This window comes from Phalacrocorax carbo, chromosome 6 (genome assembly GCF_963921805.1).
Source record: "Phalacrocorax carbo chromosome 6, bPhaCar2.1, whole genome shotgun sequence".
NCBI lineage: Eukaryota > Metazoa > Chordata > Aves > Suliformes > Phalacrocoracidae > Phalacrocorax > Phalacrocorax carbo.
In genome coordinates, this window is record NC_087518.1 from 45,879,055 (window position 1) to 45,899,426 (window position 20,372).

Below are 20,372 nucleotides of genomic sequence, written 5' to 3' on the forward strand. Positions count from 1 at the left end.
AACGGCTGGAAGATAGGAACCTATTCTGGGCAAGCATTGCTGTGTGCTGGCTCTGCTGTGTGCAGGCAGCTGCTCTCAGCTGCATCGTGCGTCAGAATGAGCTAGAGAGACCCTTGGTCTCTCTGTTACCTATTGTAACAGGTCTTGAGATTAGAAGAGAGACTGGTTTATGTGTGTCAAATCCATAAGCAGACTCAGTTGCCAACTGGCAAATGCAGTATGTTAGAATGTGTTTTGTGTATGATGGTTACTAAATGTTGTGTATTAGCTGTTTGAGACTTACTGTTTGGCCAGATATGCCTGTGCTGTTGCTTTACAGATCTCCATACAGTCTGGATAAAAAAAGTGTGAGTTCCTGTTTCAGGTTCTGACTCCAGAGGTGAGCTCCTGGAAGAGAGGCACCTTGGGAGGTAAATTAACTGTCTTAATTAACTATTGGAACATAATGTATAAAACTAGATTTATCTTAGATACCCAATGGTTTCCCTTGCCCAGTTTACTTCCCCTTTAGCACCTCTAGTTTCCTTCTTGCCTCTGCAATTCCTTGGAGACACATATGTCCACAAGATGGTACTAGGCTACAAGTAGCCCCTACAACAGCTGGTCAGTGAAGGCTGTTAAAATTGCTATTGGTCAGGTGTCAGCAGAGCAATTTACTCAAAAAAGCTTATTATTGTTGTTTTCTGTGAGAGGCATTCAAGCCAAAATACCTGTTTGGGGTTTTTTCAGTAAAACAAAATTCTAATAGGAATTGTAGCAAATCAACGCTGTCACCGATGCTTTGCACTCGCACCTGTTTCATGCCGGATAACTTCTTTATTGCCTTTGGAGGCACTTCCAGTTTAAACTAATTTGGGAAAGAGTAGAATGAGGCCAGAAATTATACTAGTTGTATCAATCTGTGTTTTGGCACATTTAAAATATTTGACCTAATATATTATAAATACCTCATTTGCTTTAAGCAATTTTTGTAATCTATCACATTGATCCATCCACCACAAACATGTGCAACATTTTGCATGCTAAAAAATTGTTCAAAAAGGCTTGAATAAATTGTTAATACTCTGTAAGCCCCTAGTGAAATAGCTCAATGATGAGCTCTTCTCTTCACATGATTCAGAGGCATTAGTGACACTACTGACTAATGACTCGCAAAATTTTTGTTAAAGGCACAGGTGCATTTTTAAATGGCACACCAGTCCTGAAGTCAGTGGCATTTCAGGGTTTGGAACCGAAAAGTTTTTTTACATAGCTTTATGTAAAATTAGCGCTTGATTTTTTTTTTTTTTTAAAATAACACTCCACATATAATCATGCTCACGCTGTTGCGATGTTAGATTCAAGTTACTCCTGAAAAATATCTTTTCATCGTAAGATTCCTGAAATACTCTTAATCCTGACTGTATGAACAACCGCTGCAGTGTTAAAGACAGTGAACCACTTTCTCATCAGCATTGTGCAAACAGAGTGATCAGCGCGGCCCCTGAGAGCTTGTAAAACATTTCCTTTGTAGCTACTAATCAAACCGATGCGCTTAAGCAGCAGCAAGAGCGAGGCGTTCCTGCGAAGGGAGGCCGCCACCTCCAGCACACTCCGTACTTGGGTCACTCGTGCGAGGACGGTGAAGTGCAGGCGGCCGCATCAGCGCGGCCAGGACGGAATCCTCGGTGGCAGACCTGAGGCAGTGAGGAGAGCATGCAACGCGTGACCCAAGGCCATTTCAGAGAGCCCACGTGTTTAATTGATTTAATAAAAGTCAGATCATAAATGAGGCTGCCATCGTGAGCCGTGGGCCCGACCCTGTGCGGGCAGTTCGGAGCGGCGCGGGCCAGCCCCAGCAAGAGCTCCAGCGCTACCGGAGCGGGGCCCGGGCCTGCCCCGCTCTTCCGGGGCTCCCCCCGGGCCTGGCGGCCCAGCGCCGCCGGCACCTCCGGCAGCGGCGGCGGGACTTCGCCCCTCGCGAAGCGGCAGCAGGTGAGCCCGGCCGCCGCCAGCCCGGGGGCGGCCAAGGCCACCGGCCTCCGCGGAAACGCGTGCCCGGGCGCGGCGCGTGCCACCTGCAGGGCCTTCGGCGGCGGCTGCCGCTCGGGCGCGCGGAGGAGGGCGCCCCGCAGGTGTCCCTCCGGGGCCCAGCCCGACCCCGCTCGGGCGATCCCGCGACGAGCGGCGGCGCGCGGGGCCCGCCCAGCGGGGCGCGTCACGGCACGGCGGCGGCGCGCGGCGGGGCGGGGGCGGCGCCGGCCGCAGTCGGCACGGGGCGGCGAGCGGCGCGCCGGCTGCGCGCACCCCGCACACGGCGCGCTGCCACAGAGGGAGCGAGCGAGCGAGCACCATGTGCCGGCCAGCGCTCGCCCGGCTGCTGCTCCTCCAGCTGCTGCTGCTCAAGCTGCACCTCGGCAAAGGTGGGTCCGGCGGCTCTCCCACAGCGCCGGGGCGGGCAAGTGCCCGCCTGTCCTCGGCGCTCCCGGGGACGGGGCGAGCGTCCTGCCTGCCCGGGCACCCGGCGGTGGGTGGCCGCGGGCACCCACTCGTCGCGATGCCCCGCGCCAGGGCCGGGCACGCTCGGGGGTTGCGATGTGCGGGAGTCGGGCACGCTCTTTAGCAGGCGAATGCAGCCCGAGCGCTGGTGACAGGAGCTGCCACCTTTAATCCTTTTCTGAGGAGATTTGTGCCTCATCAGAGCCGCGGCTGCACCGTGTCTGCAAAGCAGACAGATTTGCTCCGTGTCCCCCCCCCCCCGCCCTCAACTTTAGTTGGGTCAGCTTCCTCTTCCCGGGACGGCGCCGGTACCCGTTACCCCCCGCGTCCACGGGTATCTGTGCGTTTTCCCCCGGTAACGGACGCGCAGGAGGTCCCGGCATCGGTGCGCTTTATAATTTTTCTTTGTCTTTTGCATTTCGGGTTTAACCATCCGCTGTTCCCAGTCTCCTTTCCCCCCCGCCTTTGAAACAATGCGGGGAAGCAGGGGAACGGTCCCTTTTATCCCTGCACAAAGCAGCTCGGGGATCACGGCCGTCCTCCCGCGGAGGCGCATCTCCCCGAGCCCGCGCCGAGCCCTGCTGCCCCTGCCAGCCCAGCCCCCACCCGCGGCTGGCGGCTCCCGGCGCCCTGCCCGCCGCCCGCGGGGCCGGGGCCGGGGCCGGGGCCGGGCGGGGAGGCGGCCCCGGGGTGCCCCCGCCGGAGGAGCGCGCCCCGCTGACCCGGGCGCGGCCCCGTCTCTCGCAGGCGCCGTCAAGGAGTGCGAGGAGGACCAGTTCCAGTGCCGAAACGAGCGGTGCATCCCCGCCATCTGGAAATGCGACGAGGACGACGACTGCTCGGATAACAGCGACGAGGCGGATTGCCGTGAGTGTCCGACCCCGGGGATGCTGGGGCGGGGGCCGGGGCCGGCGGCCCTCCCAGCGCCGAGCCCGGAAGAGCGCGCTTCCCAGCTGCGCTGCGCCTCTTTTTTATGAATGAATGAATGAAGTCGCGCCGTCCCCGGCTCCGGCGCCGATTGGCTGTCGGGAGCAGCCGATCGGTGACGCGGCGGCCGGGCCCGCCGCGCCGCACCGCGGGGTAGCGGCCTCTCGCTGCCGCCCGCGGCCCGGCGGGCTCGGCCGGGGCACCCGCGGGGTGATGCGGCAGCGCGGGGCCGGCGGAAGGCCCCCCCCGGCAGCTCCCTGCCCGCTCCCTGCCCGCTGAGGTTCCGCCCTCGCCCCCGGCAACGTTGCTGGTCAGAGCGTCTGAAGGCACGGCGCGGTTTTCTTCTCAGGGGACTTGGGAGAGATGCGTAACTCTGGGGGAGTCCGTGCTCAGGGCCAGGGCCAGGTGCCCCTGCGAAACGCCGCTTACTTGTAAGCGTCCTACAAGATGTGGGGTTGGTGTGAGTTTTGTGTTTCAATATACGCTTGCAGTCATGCTGAAGAGAAGGGAGATGAATGAGTAGTAACACTGGTTCCCTGGCAGTGCAAGGGAAGGAAGAGCAAGATCTGTGCTTCCAATCCGAAGAAGATGGCAGTCTTGCCTTCTCCTGTGGTGTGGCCCTGGTGCATGTGAGTGGTGCCCAGTACACTTTGGGTATTTTGTAGGGTTGTGCTGTTATTACCTCTCTGTTATTTTGCTTACAGCTTCTGACAGCCTAGGAGAATTGGTCTCAACCATGGAGTGTAAGAAGCATCTGTAAAAGAAGTTATGGAGCCTAAGTCTTAAAGCGAAGTATCTTTAATTTGGAGTTTGAAGTTGCTAAAATGGTAGCAAGTACTACGTCTCTTGAATTGTCTCTGTAGGATAGTAGACACTGAATGTGCATCAGGTTATAATTCACTGAATGAACTCTTGAAAGTTAATAGACTCCGGGGATGTATCAAGGGAAAAAAAAGAGTCACTGGTTATATTGTTTTCAGTATGTGACTATCCTGTTAACAGCTTCACCAATAAATCTATGTCAGGTGATGTTCAGAGTGAAGTCTAGATAGACTAGTTTAAGTAGAGCAGGGATTCCCAAACTCTTGTTCATGGGAAATGTCTTGATGTTGTAACATAAACGGTAACATTTATTTCTGGTGCTGCTTTCCTACTCAGAGGACATGATAGGCTTTATGCCTAAGTTTATGATCTGGGGAGTTAGCATATTGGCACTAGTTAGAGGCAACATAGACCTGGAATGTTTCAAGTTACAAAAGATTCCGGGAAGCCATCGCTGACTGACAACCAGCTTGGACTTGTGTGTAGTCATAACTGGGCAAGTTGTCTCAGAAGCATGTGAGATTCCAGAGGGAGACCCTCATCTGTGGAAGTGCTGGCAATCTCTGAGCAGGCTGGTACCGGTACTCTTGAAGCCTTATATTTAAAAGTCCCTCTGTGTGTTGTACAAAGGCTTGGTGAGCTGCAGGTGATGTACAGGCTGCGCTTTGGGAACTGCTGTTTCAGAGGCTGGGGTCGTGGCTGGAGGAGTATCTTGAGGAACAGATTCTGCACCCGGCACTCCAGATTGAAGAGTAGGTTTGTAGCCTGAGCATCTTGCTGAGCACAAGTGAGTGGGTTGGTATCTGGGCTGCTTTTTTCTCTTTCCCTTGTGATCTGCCCTCTAAGCATTGTGTCAAAAAAGAGGGTGTAAAAGAACATCCTGCTGAATATCAGCTGTGTGTGAGCTGTGCTGTGTTAGAACGGTTAGATAGATAATTGCATCTGATTTAGTTTTATTTCAGGGGGTTTTACAGGTGTTGGGTTTGGGGGTGGTAAAAATGTGATGGCTATATTGTGGTAGAATGGTGACTTCTGAGATGTTAGGAAAAAGAATTTTTGGATGTGGAGACATCAGGAAGGGCTCTCCACTTCAATCTGAACTTGCATACCACAGAAATTACTCATGGACTGTTGATTTAGTTCATATATACATATATATAATATATATATTGAGTTTGCAGTTGTTCTCCAAGCAGTCTGAAAGACATTTAAATTGCTTTTTTTTCACACACATTTTTCTTATATTTTTCTGAACACTGCTTTCTTTTAAAAGTGCATACTGCTTTTCAGCATATGTAATGTTTATAGTTATATTGACTGGGTGAGAGAATATATTGCATGTGGTTTTGCTTCTAGATATCACCTCTGTTATCACTGCTGTAATAAACATATTTATTTTAAAACTATTTTATGAACATATGCGATGGAAGAAACTGTTCTGGAAAACTCAGCATCCTGGAGTGGTGATGAAGAGCAAAAAGAATATGCAGGTAGCTTGCTGGTAATGAGTACTGTATGGACCCTGATAACCCCTGTAATTACATCTGATGCTTTTTCTCCAGAGTTGGTAACATTACTAATATCTCATTGCTGCTTGTAGGTATCCCTTCTTGTTGAACAGACAGGATGGTCTTCATCTGTGTTAAGAATTGGTTTATGAAACAAGCTTGTCCTTGTGGTAGACGGTCTATATACATTGGAAGATTCTGTAACCAAGAGTATCTTAAATAATCTGGAAGGAGATAATTTTTCTGGCAGTAATCCAGGTGCTTCCTACCAGAAGCTGTATTTGCCCAAGACTGACATTGTTGGGGTTTTTAGGTTTTTTGTGGATTTTTTTTTTTACCCGTCTTCTAGAGTTTTGCTGGTGTGACATTGGCTTTTAAAGGAGGTTTAGGCTCTAAGGAGAATGTCTCAGTAATCATCCTGTATCATCTCCTTGGAATTTGCTTTCTGTTCAGTCATTCTTTTCTGCTGTGGTTGGTAGTTCAAGTTATCTGCCATAGGATTGATGTGTGAGTTAATATGGTAAACGTAGGAACTGAAGCATGAAAAAGTAATGATCTCATCTCTTACACAAATCAGATTACTCAGTACTGGTTTGTAAGGTGTGTTAAGTTTATCCTAGGTTGCTCAATAACCTTCTTTGTATATATCATAGGGTCATATTCTTTCTTGGTATGTGGCAGTTGACTTTAGAGGTTTTACTTGTGGGAAATGAATGAAATGAAAAGAATCCAGTTTAATTTTCTTCTTTAAGAAAAAAAAGGGGAAGAAAAGCTGTTTAACACATTTTCTTAACTTCAACTGATGTTGTTGATGAAGGCAGAATTTATGAGCTCTCTGGCCCCACGGTTCACTTGTGATAGCAGGCAGTAGAGACTAGGTGCGTATTAGAGAAATGGGATTTGTTGCTCACACTATTTGGATTATCATGCACTGGTTGTTTTTGTAAGATACCTACCGCAGTTCAGACTAGACTGTGCATATCACTTTGGTTCAATTTAAATTACCTTTACAACTTCAGCATACTCCAGGAAGCATCTGCAGAGTTGAAACTTCATGCCTCTCTGGTCTTTCCCATTTGAGCAAGTATCAGTTCTGCATGTGGTGCATATTTCAATGTTATAAAATGCTTTTAGTAATGTTGATGATTTAAAACAGTCAAAGGACCACCAGAAAAAAAATAGACGTCTCTTGCGGTATGAGGACAAAATGATGAGGATTTAGGGAAGAGCAGGAAGATTGGGATTGCAGAAAGGGCCTTGTCTGTTGGGAAAGGTTAAAAAAAAGAACCAAATAGATGTAGGTAGCAAGTAAGTAATGAATATAGTTACTGCCTTTCAAGAATTAAAATGAGACAAATCCTGGTAGCAAAAGAACTGTAGCAAAGGAAGCTAGTGGGAAGAAAGGAGTCAGTGCTCATTTGTCTGTAGGTATGTGGCTTGTGAAGTGTTAACAGAAGAGGAGGAGATACTAATTTGTGTGTGTAGTAGAAATATATAAAGCTGTATACACATTGCTTAAATATAAAGATGCCTTTTTCCCAGCATGTTTGAGAAATTTATGGCGTTTTAGGGGAAAGGAAAGAAATAGGAAGTAGAGAAGTTCCTTAAAATGCTCCTGTGTATCTGCTAAAAAAATAGAAAAATAGTGAAAGTTATGGTGTTCGGACTGCTGGGGAAATCAAGTTTTAAGCTCTGGAATTAGAAATCTTGTGTAGCTATTACAGAGTTTAAATCTGTATAAGACTATTGACTCTATGCAAAATTATTTGCTTGAGCTCAATCCAGTCTGCATAGGCCTGACAAACAAAAACCCAGTCACAGTTTACAGCTTGCACTGTCATGATCTGCACTATATGTGCACACAATGAACACGAAACAACTATATGATCCACACAATGAGGACAGGGCTCCAGGGCGTTTTTGAACATGATTTTTCAGATGTATTTTACTCCTTCCCTGCACAAGCAAGTGCTGCTTTTTCCTCTCAAGAAACTCTGGAAAGTCAAGACTGAATTTTATAACCTATTTCAGGGTATGTATGCAGATATACACTCATCAAGACTTTTTCCATAATGGTATAGCAGCAACATTGTAAAACACCAAAGCTATTTTTATAGTGGGTAAAATGTCCATTTTCTGAGGCACAATGTTTTGGCAAAGGATCACTCCTTGCTGAGATACTCAGAATGTCAGGTACTGGGTTTTGTTCTGGGTCCCTCAGGATGGGTGGACGCTGCAGGGCCAGGTCAGACTCGGGGCCCGCAAGCTGTGTGCCCTGGGTGCCTGCTGCTGTGTGACACGTCGCCCAGAATGGAAAATCCTAGAGAGCTGCTTTGACAGGGGAGTGGCTCTTGGAGACTTTTTGCCCAGTTTTGCAAGTTACTTCTTGCTTGCCACTGCAGCCAGCAGAAAACACGGAAGACCTTGCAAATTGCAGCTAGACACAATATATTTGGCACAAAATAAGAGCTCTTAGTTTGATTGTGTGTGATAGGATTTTATTTTTCTGCTGTAAGTAGGGTTCACATTATCATAACCAAGAGTGGGTAAAAGAGACTGGAATAACTCTGCATAAATGTTTCACTGTTGATTGATCCTTAAATGTGGCAAAGGGTATAGTTTCAAAAAGTGAGCAGTAGCTTAACCAGTTTCTTAAAATGAAACAGAAGCTGCAAGGCCACTTCATCTTTGTAACCTGCCTGCAGGGGGACACAGCCAAACGCAGAATTACTATTTCTTGTTTAGAGCTCCATTTTCCACTTTGTATTGGGATCCTTTCTGTGGTGTTGCTTTCTGGTGAGTACAATTCATAGGGATATTTTATACTGGACAGGACTGAGGCTGCCTGAGGTATGAGATGTGGTCTGAAGGGGATCACAGTTCCAAAGACTGTTCCTACATCTCCAGAATTCAGGGTGAACATGTAGTATCAGCAAACTTCCACCTACCTTAGCCATTGCCCTGCCTTGGGGCCACAGTATGTGACAGTATAGCTGAGGTATTTCCCTTGCTATCTGCAGGGTTTTTGCATAGAGAATCTGCAGAGAGTTTGACTCCTGCTGCCTATGTGAAAGCCCAGGAAGCAGCCTGATAGTCTCCTTGCTTTTCAATTCAAATTTCACCAGAGCTGGAATTTGGGAATAAAAATATATCAGAAGCCTATCTGAGAAGTAAAATCTGATCCTGTGAAGACCGAGATATGGCCGAGTGGCTTTGAAATGCAGGGGCATAATGGTGTGCCATGCTTGCAGGTTTTGGGACATGACAAAGTGAGACAGCAGGCAGTCACAATTGCCATGTATATTCTATGACTTTTTTCTCCTCTGTTGTCTGTTGCTCCCGTTTTTCATCATGTTCAATGTTGAGGCAGTATTCTCTGTGCTGAGCGATAGCTGTATGTTACCCTGGAGACACCTGTGTGTCTTCAATATATGCACAGCACCATGTGGAGAGTTTTAGGTTTCCTTGACATATGCATGGTCCTATGTTCTTGATTATGTCAGGGATAGTTTAACTGAGTTGCACGGGCAGCTTGCATGCTCATCCCAAAACTAGAAGCACTGGGAAGAGTGGTACAGAGGAGCAGGGCTTGTTTGCTTGCCTGTGTGCATGTCTGTTGCCTGCCTGTCCTGGTCTGTGCTGTGTTAATGTGCAAACTAGGTTCAAAACCAGTTTACTGATTTCTTGTGTTCCACAGTGAATGTTGTTATTTGCTTATCTTCCTTTTTCATTATATTCTCGTTGCCTGTTCTGAGAAAACTAACTTCCATACTTCTGGGGTTTTGGTTATCTTCCCTATGTTGCATCCTTTATGTAGAACATCAAGCATTAAGTACAGGTGGGAGACATGCCCTTCTCCATTTCCCTATTTCCTGGCACATTAGCTTGAGGAGTTTTATTATCTCTACATATAAAACTACTTTCCAGGAGATAGTGTTTTTCTATCACTCTTGCTCATGGTCTGGGAAAGAAAGAGAGAACTGGAATAGGACCGCTCAAAAGGTGGAAGAGGGAACTCAGGTGCATGGATAGCTGCTGGGGACATTGTGGCTATAGAGGGAAAAGAACTTGATTTTATGGAGTGCTGCTGTGCTATAGCAAGAAACCACATGGATTGCTCTACATACAGTTACAGGAACAAGCTGTGATCTGAAAAGCTTTCCTGAGGTCAGGGAGAATGGGAAGATGGAAAATAATGATTAAGTTCAAGAAAGAAATGATGAAAGTGCAGTCAAAACTGACAGTGACTTGGTTTGTTTATCAAAGAGCTCAGAGCTCTCATTTCAGAGGATATAAAAGTATTCTACATTTTGAGCCAAGGTAGCCAAGCTTAATCCAGAACGTTTTAATGTATAAAAAGATAAAAGAAAAGTCAGCGTAGACCAGTTCTCTTTTTTGTCTGCAGTGTTATAGACCGAGGATTAGCACAGGTTTGAGGTGTGATTTCTTACTGGTTGATGTCAGAGTGGAAGACACTTAGGATAATTTAATATTAATCAGAAAACGTTTAGAGATGAATTCAAGTGAACAAATCACAATTATGAGACTGGAGGAACCAAGTGTAATGTGTTGGTGAATGCATTTATTTGACACACCTAGAGTAAGAAAGAACTAGAAATAATGAATTTTCTTGACTGCATTGTCCACCTAAAGGGCCGTTAAACACTCTCTAAGGCCTGAAAGTGTCTGACAATTATTGATTCTCTTAGCTGTTTCTAACAGACAGACATCCAGCTTTTGTTTCTGATATCTTTTTTAACCACACCAGCATTTTTAATTCACTGGCAAATTTACCATGTTGTTGGTGTGCCTCAGGGACTGTGATGTTGTGTTAGAGATGTGTTTGTGGTAGATTTGATGCGGTGTGAAGTTCTCCTGGTCCCTGTACTGTTGTTGCTTCTCCGATGACCTTTTCCTCTCTACAAATTTCCCATTTACCTGCAGCTTTCCCCTTGTAATTCCAAAGACATTCCCAAAGCATGTTACTGCTCAGCTCTGATTTTCTGTGTCATTAAATGCCTTATACAATCCCATAAGATGTCAATATCTCTCTCTTTGCCATGCCCAAGAAAACAAATCGGTAAGCTGAGTTTGAGTCATGGGAATGAATGTTTGTGTTGCTGCATGTTTTCTTATGCAGTGGCATGTCCTTGGTGGAAAAGCAGACTGCCTGCTCCAGAGCGCTCTGCTTCCAGAGCAGACAGCTGGTTCTAGCCAAAGGGAAGCCTACAGTATTTTACAGTGCGTGTGGGGGAAGTGTTGAAAATGCCGAGTGTAGTTTTTCTAACTCTCTATTTCCTGTTAAAATTATTAATATTTAGATAGCCACAAGGGAAGGGGTAAAAGGCCCTGTGATAAAATTAATGCAGATTTCCTGCTCTGTGAAAAATTCTGGCAGAAATACAAGAGATAACAAACTGATTAGACTTTAAAAGTTGTTATAATGCTGTAAGCTAGTTGAAAATAAAACTAAACCCATCCAAAGTGAAATATTTTAAAAAGTCAGATTTTAACCTAAGATAAGCCTGAAGATTTTTAAAGTGGGGATCTCTGATGGTCTCTCAGGGTGAGAGATACTGTCTTTTGCCCTAATAATGATGCCCTGCTAGTTGGTGGTTCTGTTTCCTGGTAAGGACCGTGACTTTATTCCCAGAGCTGAGGTTGATCCAGCAGCCCTATGCATTGCTCCTCACGAAGAGGTGAATAAATGGTGTTACAGCTCTTCTGCATGTGGGACCTGGCCCCGAGTGACTCACAGCTGTACAAGTAGTCAGCAGCAGAGCCAAGAACAGAAATGAGGTCTCCTACCTACCGGTCCAGTGCTCAATACATGCAACCATATTGCTTACTGCAGGAGGTACCTGTCGGACTAGTAGAAGTGTTTCAGTTTTCTCTCCAGGTTTCCTGGCTTTTTTCAGTCTAAGCTAAGGCCTGGCAATCAGTTTAACCATACAGTTAATGCCAACAACAAGTGTTAGAAACTAGGACAGAACAGGATTTATAGTTGGCTTAGAGTAAGGCTAGTAGCCTTTGGGCTGCAGCCATGTAAAATGAGCTTTATTGCCAATTTTTTTTGATGTTCTGTTTCTGATACATCAATATTATTTTTGCATTATTAATATTTATTAAATGCTTGAGAGCATGTGTGGCACTGTACCAGGCCCAGAGCAGTCAGGGACTCAGTTTCCATGGTAGCAGGAGCACAGTCCTGTACTTGCAGAACTAGAAGGGCTCTTTTTGGCAGCTGCTCTCTGTGCTGTGATTACATTTTCTTTTTAAAGATAGATATGTAATTTAAAATCTAATTCATTAGTGCTGCAGAATCTTGTCCATCCTGGGTGAGAATTTTGCCTGCTGTAAGTTTCTTTATCTTTTCTGGAGTTCTAGCTTGGTTTTTGTAGCTTCTGTGGGTGTGATTTCTTTTACTTGCAAAACACTGAAAGAGGGGAAAAAGAGTGCGTTTAAAATCCATTGAAACAGGTGGAAATTTCCTCTTGATTTTGGTTAAATTTGAAACGTTATGTTGTTGTAGACTTCTCTCCCTTTCCAAGTAGCCTATAGTATAGTTTTATCAACTGAAAAAAAATAACTGTAGAAGAAACTAGTGTGTACAACTAACAGTAAAATCTTAACTGTACTTTCTTCCTCATTTAGGCAACTGCTTCAATTCCAGGTTTTAACTTTGTTTTGTATTTTAACTGGCCTTGTTTTGTACTTTTAAAATATTTCCTTCTTAGAGATGTAATGTGCAGTATGACGTACATTGAGGTGACATTTTCCTTCATTTCAAGGGGTGAATTAAAATTTTCTTTTGATCCCAAGTCTTTTTTCAGCTGTGCATTACCTGGTAGAGGTTTTCTGTCCGTCTTTGCTTTCCATGTGTAAAGTTAGTGCGATTAATTTCTTTGACAACTTTTCAGGCTTTTTCTATTATTGTTGATCTAGATGAGTAAGTTTGTAGGTATCGTTCCAGATGTGTTGCATGCGTCTCCTACGATACCAGCTGCTTGGCTTGCTAATTTAGCAGTGATTGGCTATCAGTAAATCTTGCTGGATTTGCTGGACCTGTTCTGGCCAGATATGATGCTACTCTGTGTGATCCAGGGAGTAGTTAGAGCATAAAAATCTGCAATAGCAGGAGTAGTGAATATACTTGCACTGAGAATAAGAATTTCAGATGGAAACTTACAACTGTTCCCGTAGCCTTCTCATCCTGAATCACAATTGCATCTATGCAGCTACTTACAAACAGAGAGATGCCCCAGTTTCTTTGATAACAAATGTCAGTGTCGACTGATATAGGCCGAGAAATACACCTCCTGTCTCTGTAACTGAGTGGTTCTATTCTTGTTAGTATAGCTGTGTTACACTGATTACACATTTGTCATCCAGTAGCCGGTTAGCAGTTTAGCTTTCTATAAATCTTTGTCATAAAAGTGGACTAAATATTATCTTATGGATATGCAAACTGATGCTTAGAGAAGTTATCCTTTTTCCAAGGCTGTAGAGTGATTCAGCAACTCACTGTGAACGTTAATGACTCTTGAAGAATGTTCCCAACTTCTTGTTTTCTGGTCCGTTATCACATTGTTTTACACAGATAATCGTGTTCCCTGGGTTAAATGCCTGCTCAAGGGCTTAGCCTTTGCCTTTGTTATATACAGTTTGTAAAATATTCAGAAGAATCTGAGTGTTGAGAACTCACTGTTTCAAAATTTGTGTTGGGTCAAGTGCAAGAAATAGTTCAAGTGGATCACTCTTTGTATTTAGTATCAGACACACAAAATAAGGCATTTGAGGGGGAACATGGTATTTGTTTTGCTTTTCAAAATGGACTTATATTTTGTACATTCATACGCTTAAGAATAATAGAGTGCAGCCTGCATATGGGGAGTCATCACTGCAGCCACCTCTTCAGCTGGCCAAAAGTCCCTGTTTTGAGACTGCAAGTGACAGATTTTTTCACTGCTAAAGAGGCTCTTTCATTTTCATGTGGGGATATTGTCTCTCCAGACCTCCTTTACCTCCATGCCCACACCTTGCTGTTATCTGAGCACTGTTTGTAATGTATCACTAGTGCACCCTTGCTTCAATAAATTGTCTGTAACATATCCTTGACTGGCAAGAATTGAGATGAGTAGGCAAATTTAATTTGCTATTATACATTTTATTGCTGCATCTCTTTTCCTTCTTCCTTTCTTGCATAAAACAATAAAGATACTATTTAGCTTGTACAACACTTAAGTTTGCACAACAATATTAAATTCCACTAGCTTGATAAGTGGGGCTGCATCCTTACCTTGGTGGCAATTACAGGTAGTGTTTAAATGAGCTGGGTGCTACTGGGTGATCCCATTGGGCTTGTTATACAATTGAGAAGGGGTAACCTATGTTGACACAGTTCTTTGGTGGATGATAAATAATGAGTTTCAAAGGGAAGCTCTGGAACAATCTCTGCCACAATCACATTGGTGTATTGAAATTGCACGCTTCAAGGAATTGCTCTTTGCTTGGTGATTTGTGTTCCCCTTTACGCAAGAGCTCTTTAACACAGGATTTTGTCCTCTTTTTTTAATAAAATAACATGTATGCATGTTTGCCCAAGGTGCCAGTGCATGTTAATCCCTGAAGTTAAATAAGGATTAAGGAGGTGCGTTGACAGGTGCTGAAAAGAATTGCATCTGTCCAGTTCTTGACCAGAGGGACTGTGATCTTGGCATGGCACTTCAAAGTATGTGAGCGTGGAGCAGGGGAGAAATCCTGGGGCCTGCGGTATAAATCCAGGCACCCTCTTCTAGAGGGAAATGATAAATAGTTAATTTTTATTCATGGTTGTGGATGAACGTGTGCCTAAGCAATGTGGAGCCTTCCCCAGGCTTACACGCAGCATCTCATTCCCTTGCTAGAGTTCTTTTCCTTGAAGTCCTTCCGCATGAGTTTAGCCATTAATTCTCATGGCCGTTTCGTAGAGTGCCTGTCCTCAACAGCAATGCACAAAGCCTTTGTTAACACCTTCTCTTGATCAGGCATTGAAGGAGACTCTGCAAAGCTTAGCTGAGAGCGGCAGGCATTTCTTCACATTTGATCATGTACACAATCAGGTGAATGCTGCCAGCCTTATTTTGTGCAAAAGCTTGTAGAAAGGATTAATAACTCCTGTGCAAATGCTGTACTTCAGCTGGCTAAAAGCTCCTAAGTTCATCCTGCCCAGATCTGTTTAGTTCATTTACAATATTTTTAAACTTTGAGACTGAAATCCAGGTTGAGGCTGCTAGGGTGACAGCGCTGGAGACCAGAGCTGATGTGAAGCTTCACACCTGCCTACTGTTGACTCCAGTTCAGTGCAGGGCAGCTGTGCACAAAATTGTTGGGCATACTGTGAAGTGTATCGGCAAACGATAACCCAGATGATGTGTGTTCACAGAACAAAAGCCATCACCTGTCACTGAACAGTTCTGATCCTCCAGCTTTCAAGGTCAGAACTGAGATGCTCAGCACCATGGGAGATGTTGCATTTTTGCAGCAAGATTCAGGTGTCTGCTGGGGTTTACAGGGTCCTTGGCTTACAGGGCTGTTGCCCTGGCAGCTTCATCTCTGCCTGCTCAGCACACTGAAGGAGTGTTTCAAGAAAACGTGAAACCAAAAATATCCTTTTAGGAGGCTGTTTCCTTTCCTTCTCCGTGCAAGTTGGATAGCTGTCAGTGGGTTGTCCATGATAGTAAGGGTTGAGCAGTGATCTTTGTTACTAACGGATTCCTTTTCTGTACCATGTTGTGCAGGCTTCATTATCATATCACAGGGTTAATTTTAGAGTGCAAAAAAGATGCTTCTCTGGCAGTGAAAACCACTGAGGGGGAGGAAGGCAGCCAAGTACAGGACCTAATTTGCCCTCTTCCCACAAGAATTTTTTTCTTTCTGTGGGGGAGTGTGAGTTTGAATGTGGCATTAGAAACATATTCAATGACTGGTTTAGGGCAGAATCTTGCTGTATCGTTTTTGAATGGGGTTTTCTCCCTGATACTTGTTTTTACTGAAGTCTTGTGGGATTAGTTTCTTGAGGGAAAGAGCAAGCCTGATGGGACTAGAACAACAAACCTAGCTTTTCCTTAAAGCTTTTGTTTAAAAATTATGGCCTTTTTTTGCGACTGTGGTACATCTGAAAGCTGGTGTTATCTCTCCTTGAGCTGGTTAGGAGTGAATTTCCTGTAGACAAAGCTTTTTGGTGCATCAGCTTGACCTTTAACATAGAAAAAGGGCATGTGTAAATGTCATTTTTCTACAGTAATCGGTTGGGATTATCTGTTACTGTGCTGGGTTTTTTGTCTGATTTATAATAGCAAAGATTTTTTTACAGCAGTTTGACACAAGAATGATGCAGGTTTCACTGTCTGACATTGGATAAAATCTCATCAACAGGTAGGAAGGAGAAGATTCATACCTGTTAGCACTGTGTATATATGTGAGAGAGAGAATTACATTTCTCATTGAATATGACTTGGAGGATCAAGGATCTTATTCCATTCTGAAGTGTTAAAAGTCAAAATATTAAACAATGAGTATCTTGGGATTTGGGGAAGATATTTGCTGTGCATTCTGCTCTAATTAATTGTGGCGTTTGGTGGGGTTTCCTTATTACTTTAATCTATGGAGAGCACCATTCCCTGGTGTTGAAATTTGAAGACAGAAAACATCTTGTCTGTGTGATGGCTCAGCCTGATCCTGCTGCTGCAGAAGTCTCTGAGGAAATGCTGATTTGCTGTTTCAGATTGCTGACTAACAACGTGGCCCTGTAGCTTTATAGCACAGGCCTGGCCTTCTCCGGGCTGGTGTAGCTCTTGCGATCACCATCTCTTAGCTGGAAGCTTCTGCTGTGGGCCCAGAAAAGCTGAAAGGACTTGGGTTTGTGTGGTCCATGAGGTGCTGCTGAGAGAAGAGCCCTGGTCGGCCTCACAGCGCCTGTGGGGCTGTGCCCACGTGGCCATGCTGCAGGGGCTCCTCCCGTGTACACAGGGCCACTGTCTCCTGTCCAGGCAGAGTTTCACTGTGCGTATGTTTTATCTCCTGAGGTGAGCCTTGTGAAATAGTGGTGAGGGGAGCAATACTGTCAGGGGAATATGCTGGATAAACATCACATTTTAAAGTGATGTTTCAAGGGATCTTTTGTCCTCCGCAGTTAAACAGTCACAGCTGACAATGAGGAACCTTTCCAGACTCAAAAATAAAGAGTTTCAATTCTGTTTCGTTCACAAAAATGTTTTCTGCAGCAGTTTTCACTAGGGCATTATCCTGTTTTGTTTTAGCCTCCAGAAGTGCATGGAGCGCTATCATGGACCTACAAAAAATAAAGGCCCAATTTTGGTCCATGATGCGTGCTTTATATTGGTACAGACGGAAGTGGTTTCTGCAGTACTGCAGACAGGAATAATGATGTGCAGGAAGAACAGCAGGCTTGCTGGGGAGATACAGTGTTTGATGACTGCTCCTTGATCAGTCGTCAGTTCCCACCTAATTACGTGCAGAGTAGACTCAGTGAGGCAAGCAGCAATTTCTGGGCTTGGACTACTGTTTTGTTTCAAGTGAGGATTAACTTCTCTGTAATTCTGTCTTGGAAAAGAAAGTACAGTTTCATTCCATTCCAGATCTCATGCATACCCCGGGTACATTGTTGTGTGAGGACTTGCCATAGGCAAGCCATGAAAATAGAAACCATCCATATTTTATTGACTATTCAGTCTGTATCCAGTACTACTTTTGCCTGTGTTCTCCAGTGTCCTGCTGAAGAGAAGATCTGTCACAGGCATGTTTTAGTTTGTGATATCCCTAGTTGAAGAATGATCTTGCTTTCAATTTGGGGATGGTAAAATTGCCCCCTCACCTGCTAGTAAGCTGCTTAGTCTGCATTTACAGCGCTGCTCTTTTGCAGAAGGGGCCAGGCTCACTCCAACAGATGGTGTGTTATTTCTACAGCTAAAGCAGGTTCTTCAAGTGCTAAACTTCAGGTGTCCCTGCTTTTTGGAGCAGAAAGACTCAGACTTCTCAGTGTGGTATAGGTGTAGTACGTAGGTCTGAACTTTAACACAGGAAGGCTAAAAAAGCAGGAAAACACAAGGATTGGCATCATATTTAAATTGTATTGAGAGCCTGCTTATGGTAGTAAAATCTTCACAGTTGCTTTGGCGTGCTAGTGCCTCTGGTGTTCACCCTGCCATAGACAATGAACATTGCAGCAGCTGAGGTTTCTCCAGGCTTGGCCCACAGTTTGCAGCCTTATCTGTCACAGCAGGGATGAACCGGAGGGAAATGAGCAGCGTTCCTCAGTCCCACAAAGTGGTGTGCAGGCTATGTTCCTACCACAGCTTGGGTTGAGCATCCCCAGTTGAAGCTCCTTGTCCTGCCTGACAGTCTTGTATCCTGGCCTGAATATGGCTTGGAAAGCCTCAATATTGTTGCTTTAATCCACTTGCTTATGAAAAAACTTTAAAGTTCATGTTCTGTTTTAGATATTGTGCAATATATTCAACTGACAAAACAAAACCCCAGCCCTGAACCATTTGGAGAGGCAGTTTCTCCTGCTAAGCTGAAGGCTATTAGATTGCACAGCAGAACTCTTACTGAGTTCAAAGTGAGTTTATTGTTGTGTGTGAGTATTTAGTGAGTCACTGTAAACCTCTCTAATTCTGTTACGTCAGTATTGTAACTTATATCCTGCTTTTTCAGTACCCATTCCTCAGCTAATATTACAAGGATTTTCCTGTAGTACATAGATATTAAAATACTTCCAGAGTATTAGATTTTTAGTTTGACTGCAGAAAATGGCCAGGAAGAATTGCCAAATGTGAGTAGGCACTCTACATTTTTATCCCTGATGTGCTCTTGTTTATAAGTGCATGAACTTGATGGAGATTTCTTTTGATGAGTGTTTGCCGGATTGAACTTCTGTTCAAACAGCATTATGTCTGAATAAGTGAGTCAAACTGCCTTTGCGTTTTCCAGCATGCTGTTTCTCGTCCAGATGAAGAGCAGGTAATTGTGGTTCAGTGCTGCCGAGTCTGCTGTATTAGAAGTTTTTCTAGGAAGGTGGCTATAGAGCAAAATTGTACTGCTCTTGCAAGGATCCTTGCTCACAAAGGCTTCACATGCAGACCCTTTGGGGACAATGTTCGGGGGCTGTGTTGTTGGGGAACATGCAGGTGAGAGGCAGGCCTGCTGAAGGGTGATTTGGGTGCTTTGGACAGTTATGCCTGCAGTTCTCTACTGGAAAGGTGCCTCTCTGCGCAAAGAGCTTGTAGTGTAAGCTTGCCTGATTGGGCTCAGACACTGGAAGACAAGGGAAGCCTAAAGAGAAATAAAATGTCACCAGGGCTGAGAATGCAATCCTTGTGCAAGGTCTGGTGAGCCAGCTGGAAAACAGCCATGCCTGAACTTTGTGGTTTCAATAAATGGAGCTTGTGTGATGCCTGTTGAGAAAATATGCCCAATATGGAGAATCCATAACAGGCAGAAAAAGGATGTGATGGGAAAGGCAGGCTGAAAGCTTGACAAAACATGTTGCTGTTTCAGCAGGCTCTCCCCTCCTCACCAAAGAAACTGTGTTAACTTAACTTCAAATGTCATCAGAGGAAGTCCTCATCTCGAAATGAAGAGCTGTTTGTGCTCAGGCCTGTTTGTTCCTTAGCCTCAGATTACTGACAATAATTGTGATGGTCTGTTCATGTGATCTCACCAGTCCTTTGGGAGTGGATGACTTCCTTCTAGCATCAGATGATGCTAGTTTGATCCCAGCTGTCATGCTGTAAAGGTGAGCGGCTTTCCCCTCACTCATGACTGAGTCTGATAGGGTGACAGCACAGTTACTGAAACCTGCCAAGCAGCAGATGCATAACAGGAAAGCGGGAGACGGAGACCTTTGCATTGATTTATTGTTGCTGTTTCCTGTGGAACTGGCTTTGCATATAGAAGATTATCGCTGTCAAGGCAGAGAACTGGAAGGGTTCAGCTGCATGTCAGTAAGGTGTTTTTCTGCTGCAGTAAGTAGCAATAGGAAAATAAAAATGCCTACATTTGACTATTAGTAGGACAGATAGGCTGGAAAAGTGATGCTTAGGTTATCCAGTAAATGCCCTATTTTTTAAAATTAAAACAAGTCTCATTTTAGCCATCAAGAGGTACAGGGTACTTAGCTCTATTAAAATGTGGGCTACTTATTCAGGCAGGGACAGGGACTTGGTATAAAATACCTGTTTATTTTATATTGGTGCCTTTCTAAGTTTGCACTGACAAGGCCCTTCACGTCTCATTTCCCCAGTTTACCTACTTGTGAGATGGGTAAAATGGTTCGTCTTTATTTTTGTGAAATAGTGCAATCGATATATGGTCAAAAGAGTGGAATAGGAGCTTGGTATTGCTATTTAGTGCAATGTGTCTGCTTGCAAACAAAATCAGCAAATTGGCATTTGGTCAAGAGAAGCAGCTTTCAAGTTTAGAGGGACGGACTTCTGAATCCAGTAAGAATATTGAATGCAACCCAGATGGCATCCTGGAGGGAAGTTTTGTGGCATCAATTAGCTTGTAGGTTACCATGCTTCTAGCCAACTGTGAGTTATTTGGCAGCTTGCCACTTGACTGTTAGTGAAAATT

General features: G+C 44.7%; 1 protein-coding gene across 4 annotated transcripts in view; it reads left to right on the top strand.

Annotated features, from left to right (window-relative positions):
- Positions 1–2,259: 2,259 nt before the first annotated feature.
- Positions 2,260–20,372, top strand: part of LRP8 (LDL receptor related protein 8) — a 198,890-nt gene continuing 180,777 nt past the window's right edge. For all 4 annotated transcript variants that reach the window (XM_064455062.1, XM_064455063.1, XM_064455064.1 and 1 more), the window contains exons 1-2: positions 2,260–2,402; positions 3,226–3,345. In XM_064455062.1, the coding sequence (XP_064311132.1) occupies positions 2,333–2,402; positions 3,226–3,345 (190 nt within the window). In that variant the 5' untranslated portion in view covers positions 2,260–2,332. The remainder of the gene's footprint in view (positions 2,403–3,225; positions 3,346–20,372) is intronic.